The 17,518-nt window shown below is 47.3% G+C and overlaps 1 protein-coding gene across 3 annotated transcripts in view; it reads left to right on the top strand.

The window, feature by feature from the left end:
* Positions 1–11,009, top strand: part of KANK4 (KN motif and ankyrin repeat domains 4) — a 66,326-nt gene extending 55,317 nt beyond the window's left edge. For all 3 annotated transcript variants that reach the window (XM_037024382.2, XM_073234048.1, XM_017661196.3), the window contains one exon: positions 10,873–11,009. In XM_037024382.2, the coding sequence (XP_036880277.2) occupies positions 10,873–10,977 (105 nt within the window). In that variant the 3' untranslated portion in view covers positions 10,978–11,009. The remainder of the gene's footprint in view (positions 1–10,872) is intronic.
* Positions 11,010–17,518: the final 6,509 nt, after the last annotated feature.

The raw sequence follows: 17,518 nt of genomic DNA, 5'->3' as shown, positions 1-17,518 counted from the left end.
ACTGCTATCCCTTCGTAAAACGGGGGAACGGGGGAGAAACATAACCAGCACTCGTTATATCCAGTGGAGTTAAGGGATTTTGCAGTCACATTAGCCAGGCCTTTAAGGATTTCGCCTGTGGAGGGTAAAACCGGGGGGAGCAAGGCCTGGAAAATAGTACTAGTAGACAGGGGAGAAGGGTTAGAAGGTCTTGGGTCTCTTGCCTTAGGGGCAATAGGGCCAAGGACAACGTGCTTGTTGGCGTTTGGAATGGATCGAATTAATTTGATTTTAAAAGTGAGCCCAGGGTCCTTTCCTGAAACATAAAGCCTTAGCCCCCATTCATGTCCCCTGAGCCATCCATCAATAGGGGCCCTTTTTCCCTTGTCAGTAAAGGTAATGGAGAGCGGTGTACATCGCCCCCTTGTGGATTGGGTGCTTTGACATTCTGGGGTAACAGTTGAGTTAGGCTTGGGATTCCAAGCCCTACTTACAGTTATATAATCCCAGGTGGAGCTAGGCTTCCAACTAGCATCTCCCGTAGTCTCACACCCCCAGGAGTCACAGAAATAGGAGTCTCTATATCCACATTTATAGTTAAGGGCTCGATCTCTATGAGCTCCCGGGCAGACATAAAATTCTGTTTCTCTGAGGTAGGTTCTCCTAGGGGTGTTGTTACACCCAGGAGAAGTGGTAGATTGTCCCTCAGGGTAGGTCTCAGGGGAGGTGGAAAAAGGAAAGTAAATGTCTGGGGTCCCCCAGGCTGCTGAAGCTCCAGCGGCCAAGTTACAGAGATCAGGGGCAAGAACAGGCCATGGGGGGGTACTTGCTAAGGTGGAAGAACTGAAAACGACGTCTCCTGCTTCATTGGTGACTGTCCAGGTGAAATTGGAAATCTGATGGGTCCAAACGGGGCGAAAGGTCATGACGAGGGTCAATAGTGTACATATCTTCATTTTTGCCTCCTGAAAATAAACAGAAAGGGAAGGCTTCTCAGGGGTTAATATGCCCTGGACTGGAATTATTATTGTTTTTGCCTCTATTTGTGTCTAGGAGTTTAATGAGCCTATCTGGGAGCCATCGGGCATTTTGTGCCTTAGCATCATATATACAAGCATGTCCTTTCCCCCATATGAGCACAGGGTCAGGCCCGTGCCATGTGTTGGTCATCGGATCTCTCCACATAGCCTGTGCATAATTATCTGCCGTGGAGGGATGCCAAAGGCGATCAGCAGCGGTTTTACCCGCGGAGTCATAAGTAAGGAAATTGAGAACAAACAGTGCATGATTTAGGAGTGTCTTTGCATTACCTGTTCTCGGATAGAGTACTTCTCCCCCCGACTGAAGTTTGAATAACATGTTTTTAAGGGTTAAGTGGGCTCTTTCAACAATGCCTTGGCCTTGGGGATTATAGGGAATTCCTGTTACGTGCTTAATATCTAACTGCGCACAGAACTGTTTAAAGCTAGAGCTGGCGTATCCAGGCCCATTGTCAGTTTTTAAGATTTTAGGTTGTGGTAGATATGCCAGGCATGAGAGAACATGGGTAACAACATTTTTAGTTGCCTCTCCCGTTTGCAAGGATGCACATAGGAAACCACTACATGTGTCAATAGACACATGGATATATTTTAATTTACCAAAGGGAGGGTAATGAGTGACATCCATTTGCCATATCTCTCCTGGAACTAACCCCCGGGGGTTGATTCCGTTATGAGGCTCTGGGAGGAGAGTTAGACATCCTTGACATTGTCGAACTATTTGGCGGGCCTGTTCTCGGGTGATTGAAAATTTGAGTCTAAGAGTGTGAGCATTGAGATGATGTAATTCATGAGCCCGTTGGGCTGCAGTCAAGGGTGAGTCTGGCGTGACAGAGGCTACTAATTGAGTTGCTAGATCAACCCTGTCATTGCCCTTGGCAAGCGGCCCTGGAAGGCCAGTGTGAGCGCGTATGTGCCCGATGAAAAAAGGGGCATCGCGGCTTAAAATTAATTTTTGCAATTTTGCGAATAGGGGGGAAGCATTTGTAGAGGGACGTATGTAAGGCACTGTCTCTAATAGGGGAACAGAGGTTGCTACATAGGCACTATCAGTATAAAGGTTAAAGGGGGCATCTATTAAAAGCTCAAAAACTTTGATTATTGCAGTTAGTTCAACAAGCTGTGCAGAAGAGAGGTCTGTCTGTATTCGAGTAACTTGCCCATTAACACTGAAAGCGGCTATACCGGAGGAGGACCCATCAGAGAACACCATTACAGCCCCAGCAATTGGCGTGGTTTTAGTCCTTTTGGGAAAGACAACCGGGGTCTTTTGAAGGAACTGGACTAATCTGTCTGCAGGGTAATGATTGTCTATTGTCCCCTGGAAGGAGGTGCAGCTAATTGCCCAATCATCATCATGTTGAATAAGCCATTGTAATTGAGATGTATTGTATGGGAGGGTTATAACTTCAGGGTCTCTCCCAAACAACTTGAGAGCTGCCTCTCGGCCTAAACGTAAGAGGGCAGCAACTAATTGAGGATAGGTAGCTAAGACTCTAGGGGGGGAGGCTGGCAAATGAACCCAAAATAGTGGATGGTTCTGCCAAAGGACTCCTGTAGGGGAGAAGGGGGTAGGGAAAATGAGCAGCCACAAGCTTAGATGTGGAGAGAAGTAGCTAATGGTCTGTTCAGAAATAGCCCGCTCTACAATGGTTAGTGCCCTTTGTGCTTCTGATGAAAGCGAGCGGGGGGAGGAAGGATCAGGGTCTCCACGTAGGACATCAAACAAAGGCTTTAACTCTCCGGTGGTCAGCTTTAAATAAGGCCTGAGCCAGTTGATGTCTCCTAGGAGACGCTGAAAATCATTAAGAGTGTTTAAGGAGCTTCTCTTTAACTGAATTTTTTGAGTGAGGATTTTATTAGAAAATAATTCAAAGCCTAAAAATAGTTGGGGGGGGTGGACCTGGACCTTTTCTGGGGAAATTTGTAGTCCTCGATCTCGGAGGGCAGTGACTAGCTGTTGACTGGCCGCATAGAGCTGTTGTTGGTCAGGACCGGCAAGAAGAATATCGTCCATATAATGGATAATATACAAAGTGGGGAAGAGCAACCTAAAGGGGTCTATAGTCTGGGCTACGAACTTTTGGCAAAGAGTAGGGCTGTTGGCCATTCCTTGTGGGAGAACTCTCCACTGAAACCGGGGAGAAGGCCCTACACAATTGGTAATGGGTATACTAAAGGCAAAACGTTTGCAATCATCAGGATGCAAAGGTATGGAGAAAAAGCAATCTTTTAGATCAATTACTAATTTGACATACCCTTTAGGAATGGCTATTGGAGAGGGAATTCCCGGTTGTAATGCACCCATAGGGACCATGGTCTTATTAACCGCCCTGAGGTCTTGTAGGAGCCTCCACTTGCCTGATTTCTTTTGGATCACAAAGATTGGGGTGTTCCAAGGGGATGTAGAAGGTTCAATATGTCCAGCAGCCAACTGTTCCTGCACTAACTCTATGGCTGCATTTAATTTTGTAGTGGTAAGGGGCCATTGATCAATCCAGACAGGAACATCACTTTTCCAAGTAATCTTGTCTGCCTGGAGTGCAGGAGGAGCAACGGCCCTTACGAAAAATGTTTTTCAAACCCTAAACCTGAGCGGTCTATCTTAGGCGTGGCCAGTATCGGGTTGGGATCTCCCTGTTTTAGTTTGCCCAACCCCTGACCAGGGAGGTAACCCTGTGAAAGCATCTGCTGTGTTACAACTTCATTAGGGCTACACATGATGACTTTCATTTGAGAAAGGATATCTCTTCCCCAAAGATTTACTGGCAACCCAGGAACTACAAAGGGTTGAATGAATCCGGTATTTCCTTCTTCATCTTCCCAGTTTAGTAACTGTGAGCTCTGTAAGGTGTTTCTTGACTGCCCAATTCCTTGTAGATGGGTCAAGGAAGCGTGTAAGGGCCAGCTGGAGGGCCATGAAGCCTGAGATATGACCGTAGAGTCGGCCCCCGAATCTAAAATTCCTTCAAATACTTTTCCTTGGATCTTAAGCTTAAGAGTGGGGCGTTCTTTAGTAATGGCTTGGATCCAATATAAGTCTGAAGAACCTGGGGTAGAGGAGCCTCGCTTCTTATGAATAGCAGGGTGAGATGTACTTAAAGGGAGGGGGAGTGCCTGCGCAAGGCGCTGACCTTTCATAATGCTGACAGGGCACCGGGGAGCACTAGCAAGAATTTTTATTTCTCCAGTATAGTCATTGTCAACTAAGGAAGGGTGGACAATAAGGCCGTTTATTGTGGTGGAAGCTCGTCCTAAAATTAGAAAATAAGTATCTTTGGGAGGTGGGCCATAAATTCCTGTGGAAATAATTGTAACTCCCTCTTCAGGCGTTAATATTGTTGAGGAGGAGGCACAGAGGTCAAGTCCTGCACTCCCGGGTGTGGCCCGATAGAGGGCGGGAGTGCTACAGCTAGGCTGTTCCCCGAGGCCGGCTGAAATGGAATTGGCTGGGGGGCCCGGGGCTGGCCCCTCAGCCCGTTTCCCTGAAAAGGGGGGGTGAAAGGATTTGTGGTACTATAAAAAGGATTTGTTGGATTGTTACGGCACTCTTTGGCCCAGTGCCGCCCCTTATGGCAGCGAGGGCAAATACCGGGGACTGACCCAACTCTAGGAGGAGGAGCTGAGGTAGGGCATTGGCGAGCGAAATGGCCTGGCTGTCCACATTTAAAGCAGTTACGCATAGGCGGTGCGCCCCTGGGGAAGGAAGGAGGATAAGAAGCCGGGGGAGTCTGAACAGCGGCACCTACAGCTAAAAGGGCTTGGACTTTGGATGTAAAAGGATCGACATCTCTACACATTCTCAGCATTTCGTCAAGAGTTTTGTCTCGAGTCTTACCGCGGAGGACGGCTCGACATGCCGAATTGGCGTTTTCATAGGCTAGCTGTTTTACAATCTTATCATTGGCAGCCGCGGAACCAAGGGTCCTTTCGGCGGCCTCTAACAGTCTGCTAACAAATTCGCTATAGTCTTCTTGCGAGCTTTGAGTGATCTTAGTTAGAGGAGTGTTAGCAGTCCCGGAAGCAGGGAGTGATATCCAAGCGCCCAAAGCGGCATCTTTCACTTGAGATAAAAGACCAAGGGGAAGGCGCTGCTGTCTGGTTTCAGAGATATATCTGCCCTGTCCCGTAAGCTTATCAAACATCCAGGACGCTGTTGGGGAATGAGGGTCTTTTACATTGGCAGCAGCGATGGTCTGACAGCGGTCAGCAAAATCTGCCTTCCAAGTTAGAAACTGACCACGGGTAAGCACAGCTTGGACTATACGCAGCCATTCACCTGGGAGTAAATGTCCTCCTCGAGACAGCGAATCAAGAACAGAAAGGGTAAAAGGGGCATTGGGGCCATAAGCTTTAACGGCCGCGTTCAGCTCTTTTAAGCTTTTGAAATGGATTTTGTGAAATTCTCTAGGGCCATCGGCAGGCTCGGCCGGCTCTGGCTCAGCCTGCTCTTCCCCCTCACTTTCTAATTCCTGAGCAGCAGGGGTGTCTTCACCATCGCTTTCAAGATCGCCCTCTTCTGGGCTACGTGTTGTGGAGGTGGGGCCAGAGCGGGCGGAGGCCCGGGTAAGAACAGGAAAGAGCAGTTTTTTAGGTTTTGTGGCTGTAAGCGGTTTCTTAGAGAGGCTCCTTTGCGAAGATAATGAGGGACGAACTGGTTGGGAGACAACCAATTTTTGGAGATGGCAAGTTATTCTTTGTTCTACTATCTGTGCTATTAGGTCTTCAGTGCTGGTAGGGGGGCTAACAGGACCGGGAGCCGGAGGGGGTAGCGGAGGGGCCGACGGGGGCAAAAAGGCCGGGGCGCAAACATTGGGAGGCCGAATAGGGGGAGTGTAGGAAGGGGGGTTAAGCGACGGGGCGGCAAGGGGCCAATCTGGGTTGTGATACTTGGCCGCCTCGTCTTCTAGTTCGGCCGCGTCTCCCGGATCTAAAGGTTCGCTATTTTGGCTCTTAGTCACGACCGGAAAAACCTTTTGTGTATCGACAAAGTCCGAATCTCGAGGGAGAGGCGGATAAATGCAACATTTGGGAGGGGTATCATGGAGGGCACCGAGCAAAGATGGTGTTAGGCTAGGGGAGGGGGATTTAGCTGATTTTGGAGCAGGGGGATCACTCGAAAGAGACGATTTTGAGGCCGCCCGAGATAGGGGGCGGAGGCAATATTCTGCCACTGACAAGAGTCGACGTTTATCAGGGTCAGTATTTTCAACAATATCTCTGATAAGACTCCAATAGGAAAATACTGAAACAGGAACAGAGTCAGGGCCGTTTTTGATAAGATAATCATTTAAATCTCTACCTACTTTCTGCCATTTTTTAGGATGAATTTCGGGGCCATTAACAATAAACCACGGACAGACTTCATCAACAAAAATAAAAAACTTTACCAAGTCTTTCTTTTTAACTCGAACTCCTCTCTCCCTAAGCGAACTTTTTAGGTCTCTTATGAAGACCGCTTCTTTACTTAATCTAGTTCCCATTTTCTTATAAGGCGGCCGGTACTCACCAGGGACGACGACCTCCGTGAGCGGCGAAAGGCGTCTCCTATTGTTTCATCAAGAAGGGGTCTGGCCAGACGATATCTTACTCGGGGGTCCGCCTGCGAAGGATCCGCGCCTCTGGCCCCACGTTGGGCGCCACTTGTCCCGTCCAGCGGGACTTAGTTATTTGTGGGGACGAGGGGGATCCGACCTGAAAGAAAATGGGGGCGAGAGAAGAGCGAAGGCAAGACAGTATTCTGATCAAGCCTTCAAATTTTATTGTAAGACGGGGGTAGATATACACCAGTGTTTCAGGGGCAGAGTGGGCCATAGGATACTTGTAGGCAGGGGATTGGCTGCATAGCAGGGGTGGCGCAGCGAGTTACATTCTGATTGGTATATGATAATGGGGAAGGAGGGGGAGAAGAGTATCTCTTGGCGCGCGCGGGCTTCTTTGTTGGCGCGCGCGGGCTCCTTTGTTGGCGCGCGCGGGCTCGTAGCTAATCTCCAAGAAGTGAAGCAGGAACCTCATGAGCTGTGGCCATCTTGTTGTCTTTGTGTGGCTCCCAACAACATCTGAACCACCCCACACTGTTCCATCAGTGATTCAAGGTGGTGGATCCCTCAAGCCACACCCAGGAAGCAGGTTCCCCAGTCAGTGTCTTCAGGTACTGGGAACCGAGCTCTGCTAAAGCGGTTTCTGAGCTAGAGAGAACAGACCCTCTTGAACTGCATGTGTGTATGGTGGCGGGCTGTGAAAACAAGAGCCTCCTGTTCCAAACCTTATATAGCCAGACAAGGCTCTGTATTAGGAGCTCCCTGCAGGGTTGCCCTGGGGCAGGAGGAGGCAGCTCTTTAATGCAAAACAGGCCCCTGGCTCTCCCAGAGTGTCTACTGCGGTTGCCCCTGGGGGCCTTGAGAGGGCAGACCTGTGGGGTAGGGGACATGAGCTTTGGAAGTCCCAGGTGAGCTGGGGCGATCAGGCAGTGTGTCTGAGATCATCTCCGAGACACCTCTGGAGGTTCTGTCACAGATAACAGAGAGCTCATGGCTGCTTTCAGGAGGTAGAAGAGCCATGGTGGGTGGGCTCTGCTGTACTTTGAACAAATAGAGTGACTATTAGAAGCATGGACTCTAAAATTAAACACTCATGAGTTTGAAACTGGGTACAGTGACTGTGTGCCTTTGGGCAGATCACTTAACTACTCTTGGCCTCTGTCACTGGGGATAGTAATAGACCTAAACACGGTAATGTTTGTAAAGTCCATATGTGACATCTAGGAGGTCCTCAGTTGGAGGTAACTGTTATTGCTGCGAACAGGTGCACAGTGACAGCGAATATGCAGCAACCACCACGTGAATGCACAGGGATCTTGGCATTTGCAGGAAGTGTCTGCAGGGAGTAGAAAGGATGAAGGTCTGGAGTTAGGGGAGCCAGTCAGAAAAGACTGCCCCAAAGGGCAAAGTGGCTCTCATTCAGGAGTGATTTTGCCTTCCAGGGGAGATATGACAATGTCTGGAGACATTTTTTATGTTTGTATTTACATTTTTCATTTATTGTATTTACAAACATACAAACATATAAGTTGGGGAGGGGGTGCCCCTGGTATCTAGTGGGTAGATGCTAAATGCCCTATGGTGCACAGGACCAATGAGGGATTACAGGTTATCTGGCCCAACATGTCAGTAGTGCCATGGTGGAGGAACACTGGTATAAGCAAGTGCTTAAGTTCAGGTGGGACTAGACAGCCACTGCAGTCCAGCGCTGGACGGGAACAGCCAGATCGTGGTCGAGGACCAGGCTGGCTGACGTTCAAGGCAGCCTGGGAGGGAGGAAATAGAGGAGACAGGAGATGGCAGCAGAAGCCTGTTGCAGCAGAAAGTGGAGAGGGTTAAGGGGGGCCCACCGAGTGCAGGGGTGCCCAGGCAGTGCAGGCAGCAGGCCCAGAGGGTTCTAGACCCCCCTCACGGCCCAGTCATCTGCTGCCTGCGTGGGTCAGGGCTGACTCAGGGTTCACATCCAAATTACCCAAAGGTGACTTGGGGAGAAGGTTCAGTGGGAGATGGGGACTGCTGACTGAGTCCCTCCTGAGCAACAAGCCTCTGAGCCTAGAGCCTTTCACTGAAGGCCTTCTCATGATCACCGTATCGTTTGAAGGCTCACTTTTCCCATGAAGACTTAGATACAGGTTTCATTTAATTCCCTTGGAATACAGAGAGAATTCATGTCCTGAAATTGGTTTCTCTCATCCTACCAACATTTAAATGTTACTCTAAATGCAGAATCCCTAGAAGACAGGAAGGCACTTTTTCTGGACTTGGAATGTATTCAAGAAATAGGTCAGCCAGCCCACTGGGGGGTGGCAGAGTATGAGGATAAGGGGCAGGTGATGAGGACCAGCCCCGGGCCTCCCGGGCTCACCCTCTGAAGGACTTGTTTTGGCAGAACCTCCAAAGCACCCATCAAATCGAAAGCTTCCTGAAGGCAGAGGCTATGCCTTGCTCATTTTTGCCTGATACAGAGTGGGTTCTTGGTGAGTTCTTGTCATATTGAAAGAAGAATCCCCTCCCCATCACACACACACACACACACACACACAGGTGTGCTGGCTGCAGGAGCCCCTTCTGTCTCTTCAGTCCCATGGCATTGCAAGCAGGGACCTGCCATGCCTGGCTCCTACTGGAGCTGCATGCCATGGGCTTGTTCCCTAGGCTCTGGCAGAACCATTTGAGGGATGCGCCCCGCCCAAGTGGTCTTTTTGGCCACACTTTTTGAGCCGAATGGGATCTCCCACTCCATGTCTACACCCAACGAGCTCACAGATGCAGGCTGTCATCTCCAGATAGGCCCTGTTCAAAGGGGCACAGGTCCCCTGGGACTGGTCCTGTGGTTCTTTCCCATATTAATGGTGATTACACCATCTCCACGTTTATACTGTAGAGCCTCAAGGTTGGCAAAATACAAAGATGAGTCCAGAGCACAGGGACACAGGCCTAAATAAACCTCAGCCCCTTTCCTGTGGGGTTTTACAAGGCTCCTCTCTTAAAATCTTTGCTTTTTTCCAGATTTGCCCAGTCTAAGAAAATACTCATTAGGATTTTATGTTGCTCAGGTTCTTCACCAACTTGAAATTAATACCTCTCCTTAGCACACAGTCTCCCCTTCTTTCCCCTCAGCACGCAGCTCCCACTCTTTCAACAGTGCTTTCTGAGTTCCAGCCACGTGGCAGGCACTGGGCTGGGTGCAGGGATGTCTGTGCTGGCCAGCGTCTGCCCTCCTGTAGACTGAGACTTATCAAATAACCCTACAAATACCAACTTGTAAGGGGTGGGAAAAGGAAGGCGCAGGGAGTCATGAGGCCTTTTTAGGGAAAGAACTTCATATTTTGTGAAGCCCATGTCCTTTGGGGTCCCACTGAGATAACACTTCCTTCTTCTGCCTGCGCCACCCTGCACCCCCGCCCTCTACACAGACACCCAGCAGCTGTCCTCTCCCCTGAGCTCATTCTATTCTGGTTCTGGCTTGTCTGGCTTTTTGCTGTGCATTACAGTTATTCACATGTGTGGGGGCCCCAGTGGCAGGTAGACTCCCTCCTGGGGCAGAGAAAAGACTGAAGAGTTTTAAGTTGAGTATGAACACTTCCACCTGCTTCTGTGGATTTTTCACATTTTAGGAAGTAATTTCACCCATTTATAGTAGAGTAGAGAATATCCTAGTGGGGTCTTGGGCACCCACCATATATCAAACTCATTGATCTTTATGCAGCAAAATGTAAAAATAGTCACACTAACTGGGCTAAATATAGATCAAAGATTCAATAGAAGAGAAATGGTTCCATAAATTATGGAATATTATGCAACCAGTAAGGAAAATTATATGTTAAAATGACTATAAGGAAAGGAAAAAAATATTACAGCATACCATGGTAAGTTAAAAATAAAAGCAGATTCAAAATTGAGATACACTCTCATTCCTCTATTTAAAAACCAACAACAAATCTGCATGGAAGAAAAGATGAGAGGGAAACATACCAAAATGCTAATTTTCATTTAGGTCTGTGTAATGGAATAATGCAAGAGTTATCATCTTTTCTCTGTTTTCCAATTTTTAAAAAAAGTACTAACAAACAAGCAAAATTTCATTATTTCTACTGGCACAGATTTCCCAGGAGCGAAAGCTGTTTCACTGGAAGGCAGTCCATATCTCATGATCCTCATGCCATTTGAATTTCCTCCTCAACCAGTTTCTCTGAATGCTTGGAATAGACTTCTGCTCCCTATTCATACCCCCTACTCCCAACTCACCCTTCCTCTCTGGAGTGAGAGGCAGTCAGATAAAATCTGTTTCTCCTTTTCTTTTTTCCCTGTAGGGTGGCCGAACAGCTCTGTCCATCGTTCTGAAATCACCCGCCCATGTGGAAATTGCAGGGCTTCTGCAGGCCCACGCAGAGCAGGGCAGGTCCCTGGGGCCTTAGGGGCTAGGGAAAAACTGGCAGTTGAGAACAAAAGGCTCCTTCTCTGGACTCCTCCCTCATCCTTGGAGAGGGCATGGGTCATAGTCAGAGGGCCACCCCTCAACAGAAGAAACTATGTCAAATATGCACATACATTCTTGTTGTATAATTCTGCTCATTAGGATGCTTTGTAGTTTTTGCCTTAGGCCAAGCCCCAAAACAACACGGGCTGCAGAGCAGGGGACAAGGTGCAGGGGGCATTGGTGTCACCTAAAAATCCCAAACATCTTCAGCCTTGAATTCCTCATGACCTTACTCTTGTTGCACCGTGTAGTGAGCAGGTAGCTAGGAGCACATTAGCAAAGCAATACTTTTTACATGGAATTTTAAAGCTCACTATCTTTTTATTTCTAATCAATTATATATGAATATGTCCCACTGAATATGCATGCCTAGAGAGGATTGAGTGGAGAGGGGATGTTAAGCAGCCACCCTGGCAATCATCCTCTAAAGGACCCTGGGAGAATCACCACGCAGACAGGTAAAACTGAACAAATCCCATCTGGGGGCCTTTGTTCAATTGGGGTTGACAGAAAAATCTTGGAGTCAGATAAAGTAAGGAGAAGCACATTGGCATCAGTGCCAGATACACAGTCTTGACCATTTCCAAGTCATTGAGTGGCTCCAGTTTGCTCCAGGAAAGTTGGAATGAATCAGGAAACCCAGTCCAATGAAGCCCACCACATGCATTGGGGCAGATTCCAGTTACATCAGCTATTCTGAATCTGTGAAAAGAACAAACAAATAAATGGGAGTGAGCATCCTCCTGGGGCTGGGTTACTGCCTTCCAAAACCACCAACTTTCCCCCCATAGTTGTATCCATGGCCTTAGGGCTGTTCCCCTCACAATGAGCCCCAGTGAGGCTCTGAGCTTTCTGAGGTTCCCGAGTGCAGAACCTGCCAGCCGAACAGCAGGAGTGTGGGTTGGGGGGCCAGGCAGTGCCCACCCTGGGCTAACCTCTCTCCACTGGACAGGGCTTTCTGAAAATCCCAATTCCTGGGGGCCCCCATGTGCATGGCTCATTCAGTAAGTAACTCACACAAGGTTATCTATGAATGTGTTCTTTCTTAAGGTCTCTTAGGTTAAAAAAAAACCAAAAAAACAAAAAGCGCTTATATAGAAAGGAAAGACATCAAAGTCCAGTGAACCTCACACTGGAAACTCCAAAGCTTGAGTTCTCATTTTGACTCAGATGCTGATTTGGTTGGTGCCCCTTGGCTGAATCACCAAACCGCCTTGGGGTCCTGGTTTCATCGTCTCTGAAAACAGAAATCATCATACAAGCTAACTCCCAGGGGTGTTGTACAAGGAACAGCTGATGGCAGTTTCGGAATCCAATTTGTAATCCATAAAGACTGTCTACAGAAATGGCACAGCAAAATGCTGTACGCTGGTGGAATTCACAAGAACAGCTCAAATTCCCAGGGCAGGATGCTGACATATGATGGTATTGCTCAGAGGTAGAGAATGGAGAAAAAAATGAGCTAAAAATGATTGAAATGGGTTCATTTTGACCTCAAAGCACATTTTAAGAGCAAAACCTGCACTAATAAATGTTCTAGCTCAATGCTTCTCAAATTTTGATGAGCATACAAATAAATCACCCAGAGATCTTGTTAGAATGTAGTACATCTGAGGAGGGGAGGGGGCCTAAGATTTTACATTTCTAACCAGTTCTCAGGGGATGCTGAAGTTGCTGGGCCACACCACCCTTTAAGTAGCAAGACTCTGGCCTGTCTTCACTGTTAAACTATATTAAAATGCTCCCTCTCAATCTTTTGTCTCAAAATTTCTTTGCATTTCTCTGCTCTTGGTTCTTGGGAATTTGCAATGTGGGACTTATTTGCTAGCATGGCTTTTCAGACAGCAGAAGGGGGTCTGTGGTCCTACTTGCCAATTTAGGGTCTATTTATGTATCTCATATCAAGGTGACAACTTTCATTTGGTCACATTTTTTTAAATTATCTCATTTGAGTCCAGCTACAAACAGCTTATTTACCAGAGAAGGCAAACTGGTGGTCCTAAAATTTGAAGCCATTGAGTCATTACAAAACAGATTTTGTCCATCCTTTCTAATATTTTTATTAAGTTTCTTTTAATCTTGCATTTGGAACATGAACATATGATCTTATCCCTTACAACCATTCCATTCTGTCTGAATGTCTGAGTCCAGAACACAGTGAAATGAACAAGCACAGCCTGTCTCCCTGACACTCTCTCTTAGCTCTAGAATTCATTCAGCAAATTCTCTGTTGAAACCAGCCAGGGGCCTGACACTGTTTCAGGCACTAGCTTTCAGAAAGCAGCAATGGTCCCTTCTAGAAAAACAGTGTCTACGGTTACCATAATCCCAAACCCAGACTTTCTGGGACTTTAAGCCAAGGATCCACTGATTGATTAAGACATTTGTCAAGTACCTTGCAGCACAGACTCTAAACAACATAAATGAGGCTTATTGGGGACATTTATTAACCTCAGGCCTCGAGAGAGACCCACAGATATTTTAGCTCCCTTCATTGCCTTCAAGGACTTTACACTCTGCTCTTGAAAGACAGGACATGTGCCAATAGCAAGGAATAAGACAACATAGTTTAATCTACAAATATTTCTGGAGTGTCCACTGTGTGCAGGCCCTGGGCTCACATTCAGGATATCATAGTGCAGACTGCTACTTCACCATCTACTTGGGAAAACAGAATAGTGAGAAGGAAGCCCAGAATACTACAGGCTTTCCAGTAAAGGGCACCACAACTGGTCACAGAAGTCAAGGGAGGCTTCCTGGAGGAAGAGATGTCTGAATTGAATGCTTAAAGGTTAGTGGATGTTAGCCCAACAAGGAAGAGGAGTGAGAGATGAGAAGTAAGAGTGTACCAGAGAGTCCAGTATTGGCCAAGGCTGAAAGAAGTGAGACCAGGTATTTGGGGACCTCCATTCAGTTCAGTAAGACTGGATTTTGAAGAGATGACAAGACTGAAAATGCATGGGGATCTGATCATAAAGGACCCTAAAACCATTGTAAGACTTTGTTCTAAATGCAATGAAGAGCTACCGAAAACCAGATTTATGATTAAGAAATCCATTCATCTAACTCCCACTTAACACAGATTTATCAGTAACTACTCCCTTCCAAGTACTGCGTTTGGGGCTGAGGACATGCTGGTGGGCAAGTCAGAGAACTTCCAGTTTAGCAGGAAAGGAAGACAAGTCACTTGGCACGGTATGTCGCATGCTGCAACTGGGAAAGTACCCGGTGCTGTGAGGACACATGGGTGGGACATGGCCTAGTCTGAGGGTGGGGAGGGGGTCCAGGAAGGCTTCCTGAGGAAGAGTTGAGCTAAAATCTGAAGGATGGGTACTCATTAGCCAGGCAAAGAGGAGCAGAGGAAGAAGCATGTATAATGTCTCGAGACAAGAAAGAACCCTGACATGGGGCATTAAAAGAACTTCAGTGTTCCTGGAATAGGAAAACAGAATAATTGCAAGATGAGGCTGGAGAGAAAGCCGCTGAGACAATTTTGGACCTGAAGGAAATGGGAACACAAGAAGTGACACTCAGGTTTACATTTTAGAGCACTCCAGTTTTTTGAGCATGAGTGACCTTTATTCAGCAAACATCTGTGGACTACCTATTCTGGTGGAGGAGAGATAAGCTGATGAGTCTGCAGTAGCATGAGTAATGGAGGTCTGCATAGTATTGTGGAGACTGACAGGGCCAGAGGGAGTCAGGGAAGCCTCAAAGAGGAGGTGGCTTTTGAGCTTAGCCATAAGGATGTGTAGGAGTTTGCCCAGACATTCTAGATGGAACAGCAAGCATAAAGATGTGGAGTGTGAAAGAACATGGTCTGTCTGGGCAACGGAGAGAATTTCAGAATGACTTCAGTTTAGGTTGCCTGGGTATGGAAGGTGACTAGTGAGGAGATTTGAGAAGGTCAGTAGACACATCTGACTTGTATGTTGAGGTTAAGAATTTGGACTTGAGCCTGTAACTTGAGAGAAAATCACAACTTCTTTGAGAATATGGAGCTTTCTTCAGAAAAATGTACATACATGCAAAATTTGCATATAATTTCAGGGATTCAGAAATCTGTAGTTAAAATCTCACTGCTACAGGTAGTGGGGAGCCATTGAAGAATTTCTAAATGGTGGGACCATATGATCACATTTCCACTTGAGAATGATCACACACACAGGCTACAAAGAGACTAGAACAAAGGATCCGTTAGAAGGTGCTCATGAGACACTAGGTATACAGCTGTAAAGGCCCAGTCCACAGTAGCATCAGTGGGGATAAAGAACAGCGCCTTACGGGAAAGGCATCAGGAGCGAAGATGTGCCAGGATGTGATGACAGACTAGATGGTGGAGGGGAGTCAGAAATGAGTGACAGGAAAATGGTGGTGCCATTGTCCCCAGTATCCATTATTCCCTTCCTCCTTAGTAATAGAATCCCCAACTTTTAGGGGGACACATCAGCACCCAAAATGGAGACCACATCTCCCAGCCTCCCTTGCAGTTTGATGTGACCATGTAACTAAGTTCTGGCTAATGAGATGTGAGTGAAAGGATGTGTGCAAAGTCTGGCTCCTGCATTTAAAAGGAAGAGAAATGCATTTCTCCCTTTCCACTGGGTGGAATTCTGGAATGTGCAGCCATCTATCTTAATCGATGAAGACGAGACCAACATCCTAGGGATCATAGACCAGCAAGCCAGGAACAACTTAGGCTCCCAATATTGTAAAGTCATCAACTCTTCTCTGGCCTGTTTATTCTCCATTTGATATGTGAGCAAGAAATAATCCTTTAACTTGTTTAAGCCTAGGACATTTGGGTCTCTGTTGCAGTAGGAATTCAACAAATGCATTTGGCATCCCATGGTGGTTTCAAAGGTCTGATGTTATGGCTAGTAGATTTCAGGCAGGAAAAACTCAGGAAGGCTTTCAGAAAGAGCATCCTTTCAGTGGTCAGATATAATGGGTATCTGCTCACACTATCAGCCCTGGTTCCATGCCCACGGTGAAATCACTGAGCTCTCAGTCTTGCAGAGGAAGAGGCCTTATGTAACCTTAGCAGATTCCTGAACCCGGGCTCTGCATCACAAGACAGCCAGTCCTTAAGTGAGACAGTGCCTATGTCCTGATCTGGTGTGGAAATATGGGCCGGACCATTGACTTATCTGAGAAGTCTGAATGGAGAAACATGGAATTTCAGGCCATAGGAGTGGATTATGGCCAGGGAGCGAGAAGAGAGAGAAACTGTGAAGTGGATGAGGCATGAGGGGTAGAATTTGCACATGTAGAGGTCAAGACAGGTTGAAAGTATGAGCAAAGAAAAAAAAAAAAAGAGCTACAAATAGAGAAAAGATCGAAAGCAAAGAGAGGAAGCCTGTCGGGTAGACCCCCATGGACCTCGGCCAAGTCCACCTTTCCTAGGAACCTCCTGGCTCCAACTAGCACCATGTGACTGCTGCAGAGGCTGCCATGTTCCTATAGGAAACCTGGTCCCTGGCCACTGAAGGATGGACATTGGACACTACCTGGCCAATCAGGCTTTCTCACTGGAATTCTGGAGCTGAAATTTAGAAAAAGGAGAGAAATTCAGTCTCTTCCTGGTGTTTGGATTAGAACCTGTGGATCTCAGAAGCTACTAGTGGCTAGGTCCAGCCTTGGGGATGAGGAGCAAAAGTGACTCTTCAACCAGAAAGACTGAAGCAGACTTTCTGGCTTCACCAGAGTGACCCTTGTTCCTTCCCTAAGACCACTAAAGATACCTACCCTTCCATTCCCTAAGTACCCTACTTGTTTTCTTTTCCCAATCTCCTTTCTGGGTTGTGCATGGTGGGGGCAACCAAGGGCATGGGGTGTGGAATCGGCTATCTCAGGTGTTGAATTCTCAGGTTGAATACCACACTTGGCAATTCAGATTCAAGTGGTTAATTAGATAAGGCATCTGCATAGTATTTGGCCCTTATGATGGAATTCAATATACAGTAGAGTACTTCCCTCTTTCCCTAGCCATTTGATCCTTCTCCTTAGGCCTGGCCCCATAAAAATAGCAGCTTGCCTTCACTGAGTACTTAGAACTACCCAGGCATCAGTCTTAAGGGTGATGCATGAAATCATTTACTCCTCACAATAACTCTGAGGTAGGTACTAGTATTATCCCTGCTCTACTTATGAAGAAACTGAAGTACAGAGAAGATAAGTAACTCATTTGAGACCACACAGCTAGCAAACAGATCTGGAGCCCTCGTTGCTCTCTTGCCAGCGACCCAGGCTGGGGAAGGGTGCCCAGCAGCAGGGGGTGGACCCTGCTGTGGGAGCAAAGCTGCTTCAGGGACCCAGCCTTAAGTTAATGGTTGACCCGCAGGTCCTGCTGGGTGGACAGAGGAGACAGACAGGTAGAGTGTTTGGGTCTAGAAGAGCTGAGGGGTCAGGATCCCTCTGTGCTCAGCTTTCCTGGGGAAGAAAGCAGCCTTCTGTCCTGGGTGCAGATGGCAGGAACT

This window comes from Manis javanica, chromosome 4, assembly GCF_040802235.1.
Source record: "Manis javanica isolate MJ-LG chromosome 4, MJ_LKY, whole genome shotgun sequence".
Taxonomy (NCBI): Eukaryota; Metazoa; Chordata; class Mammalia; order Pholidota; family Manidae; genus Manis; species Manis javanica.
The sequence above is the reverse complement of the archived record's forward strand: the minus strand, read 5'-3'. Positions and strand labels throughout refer to the sequence as shown.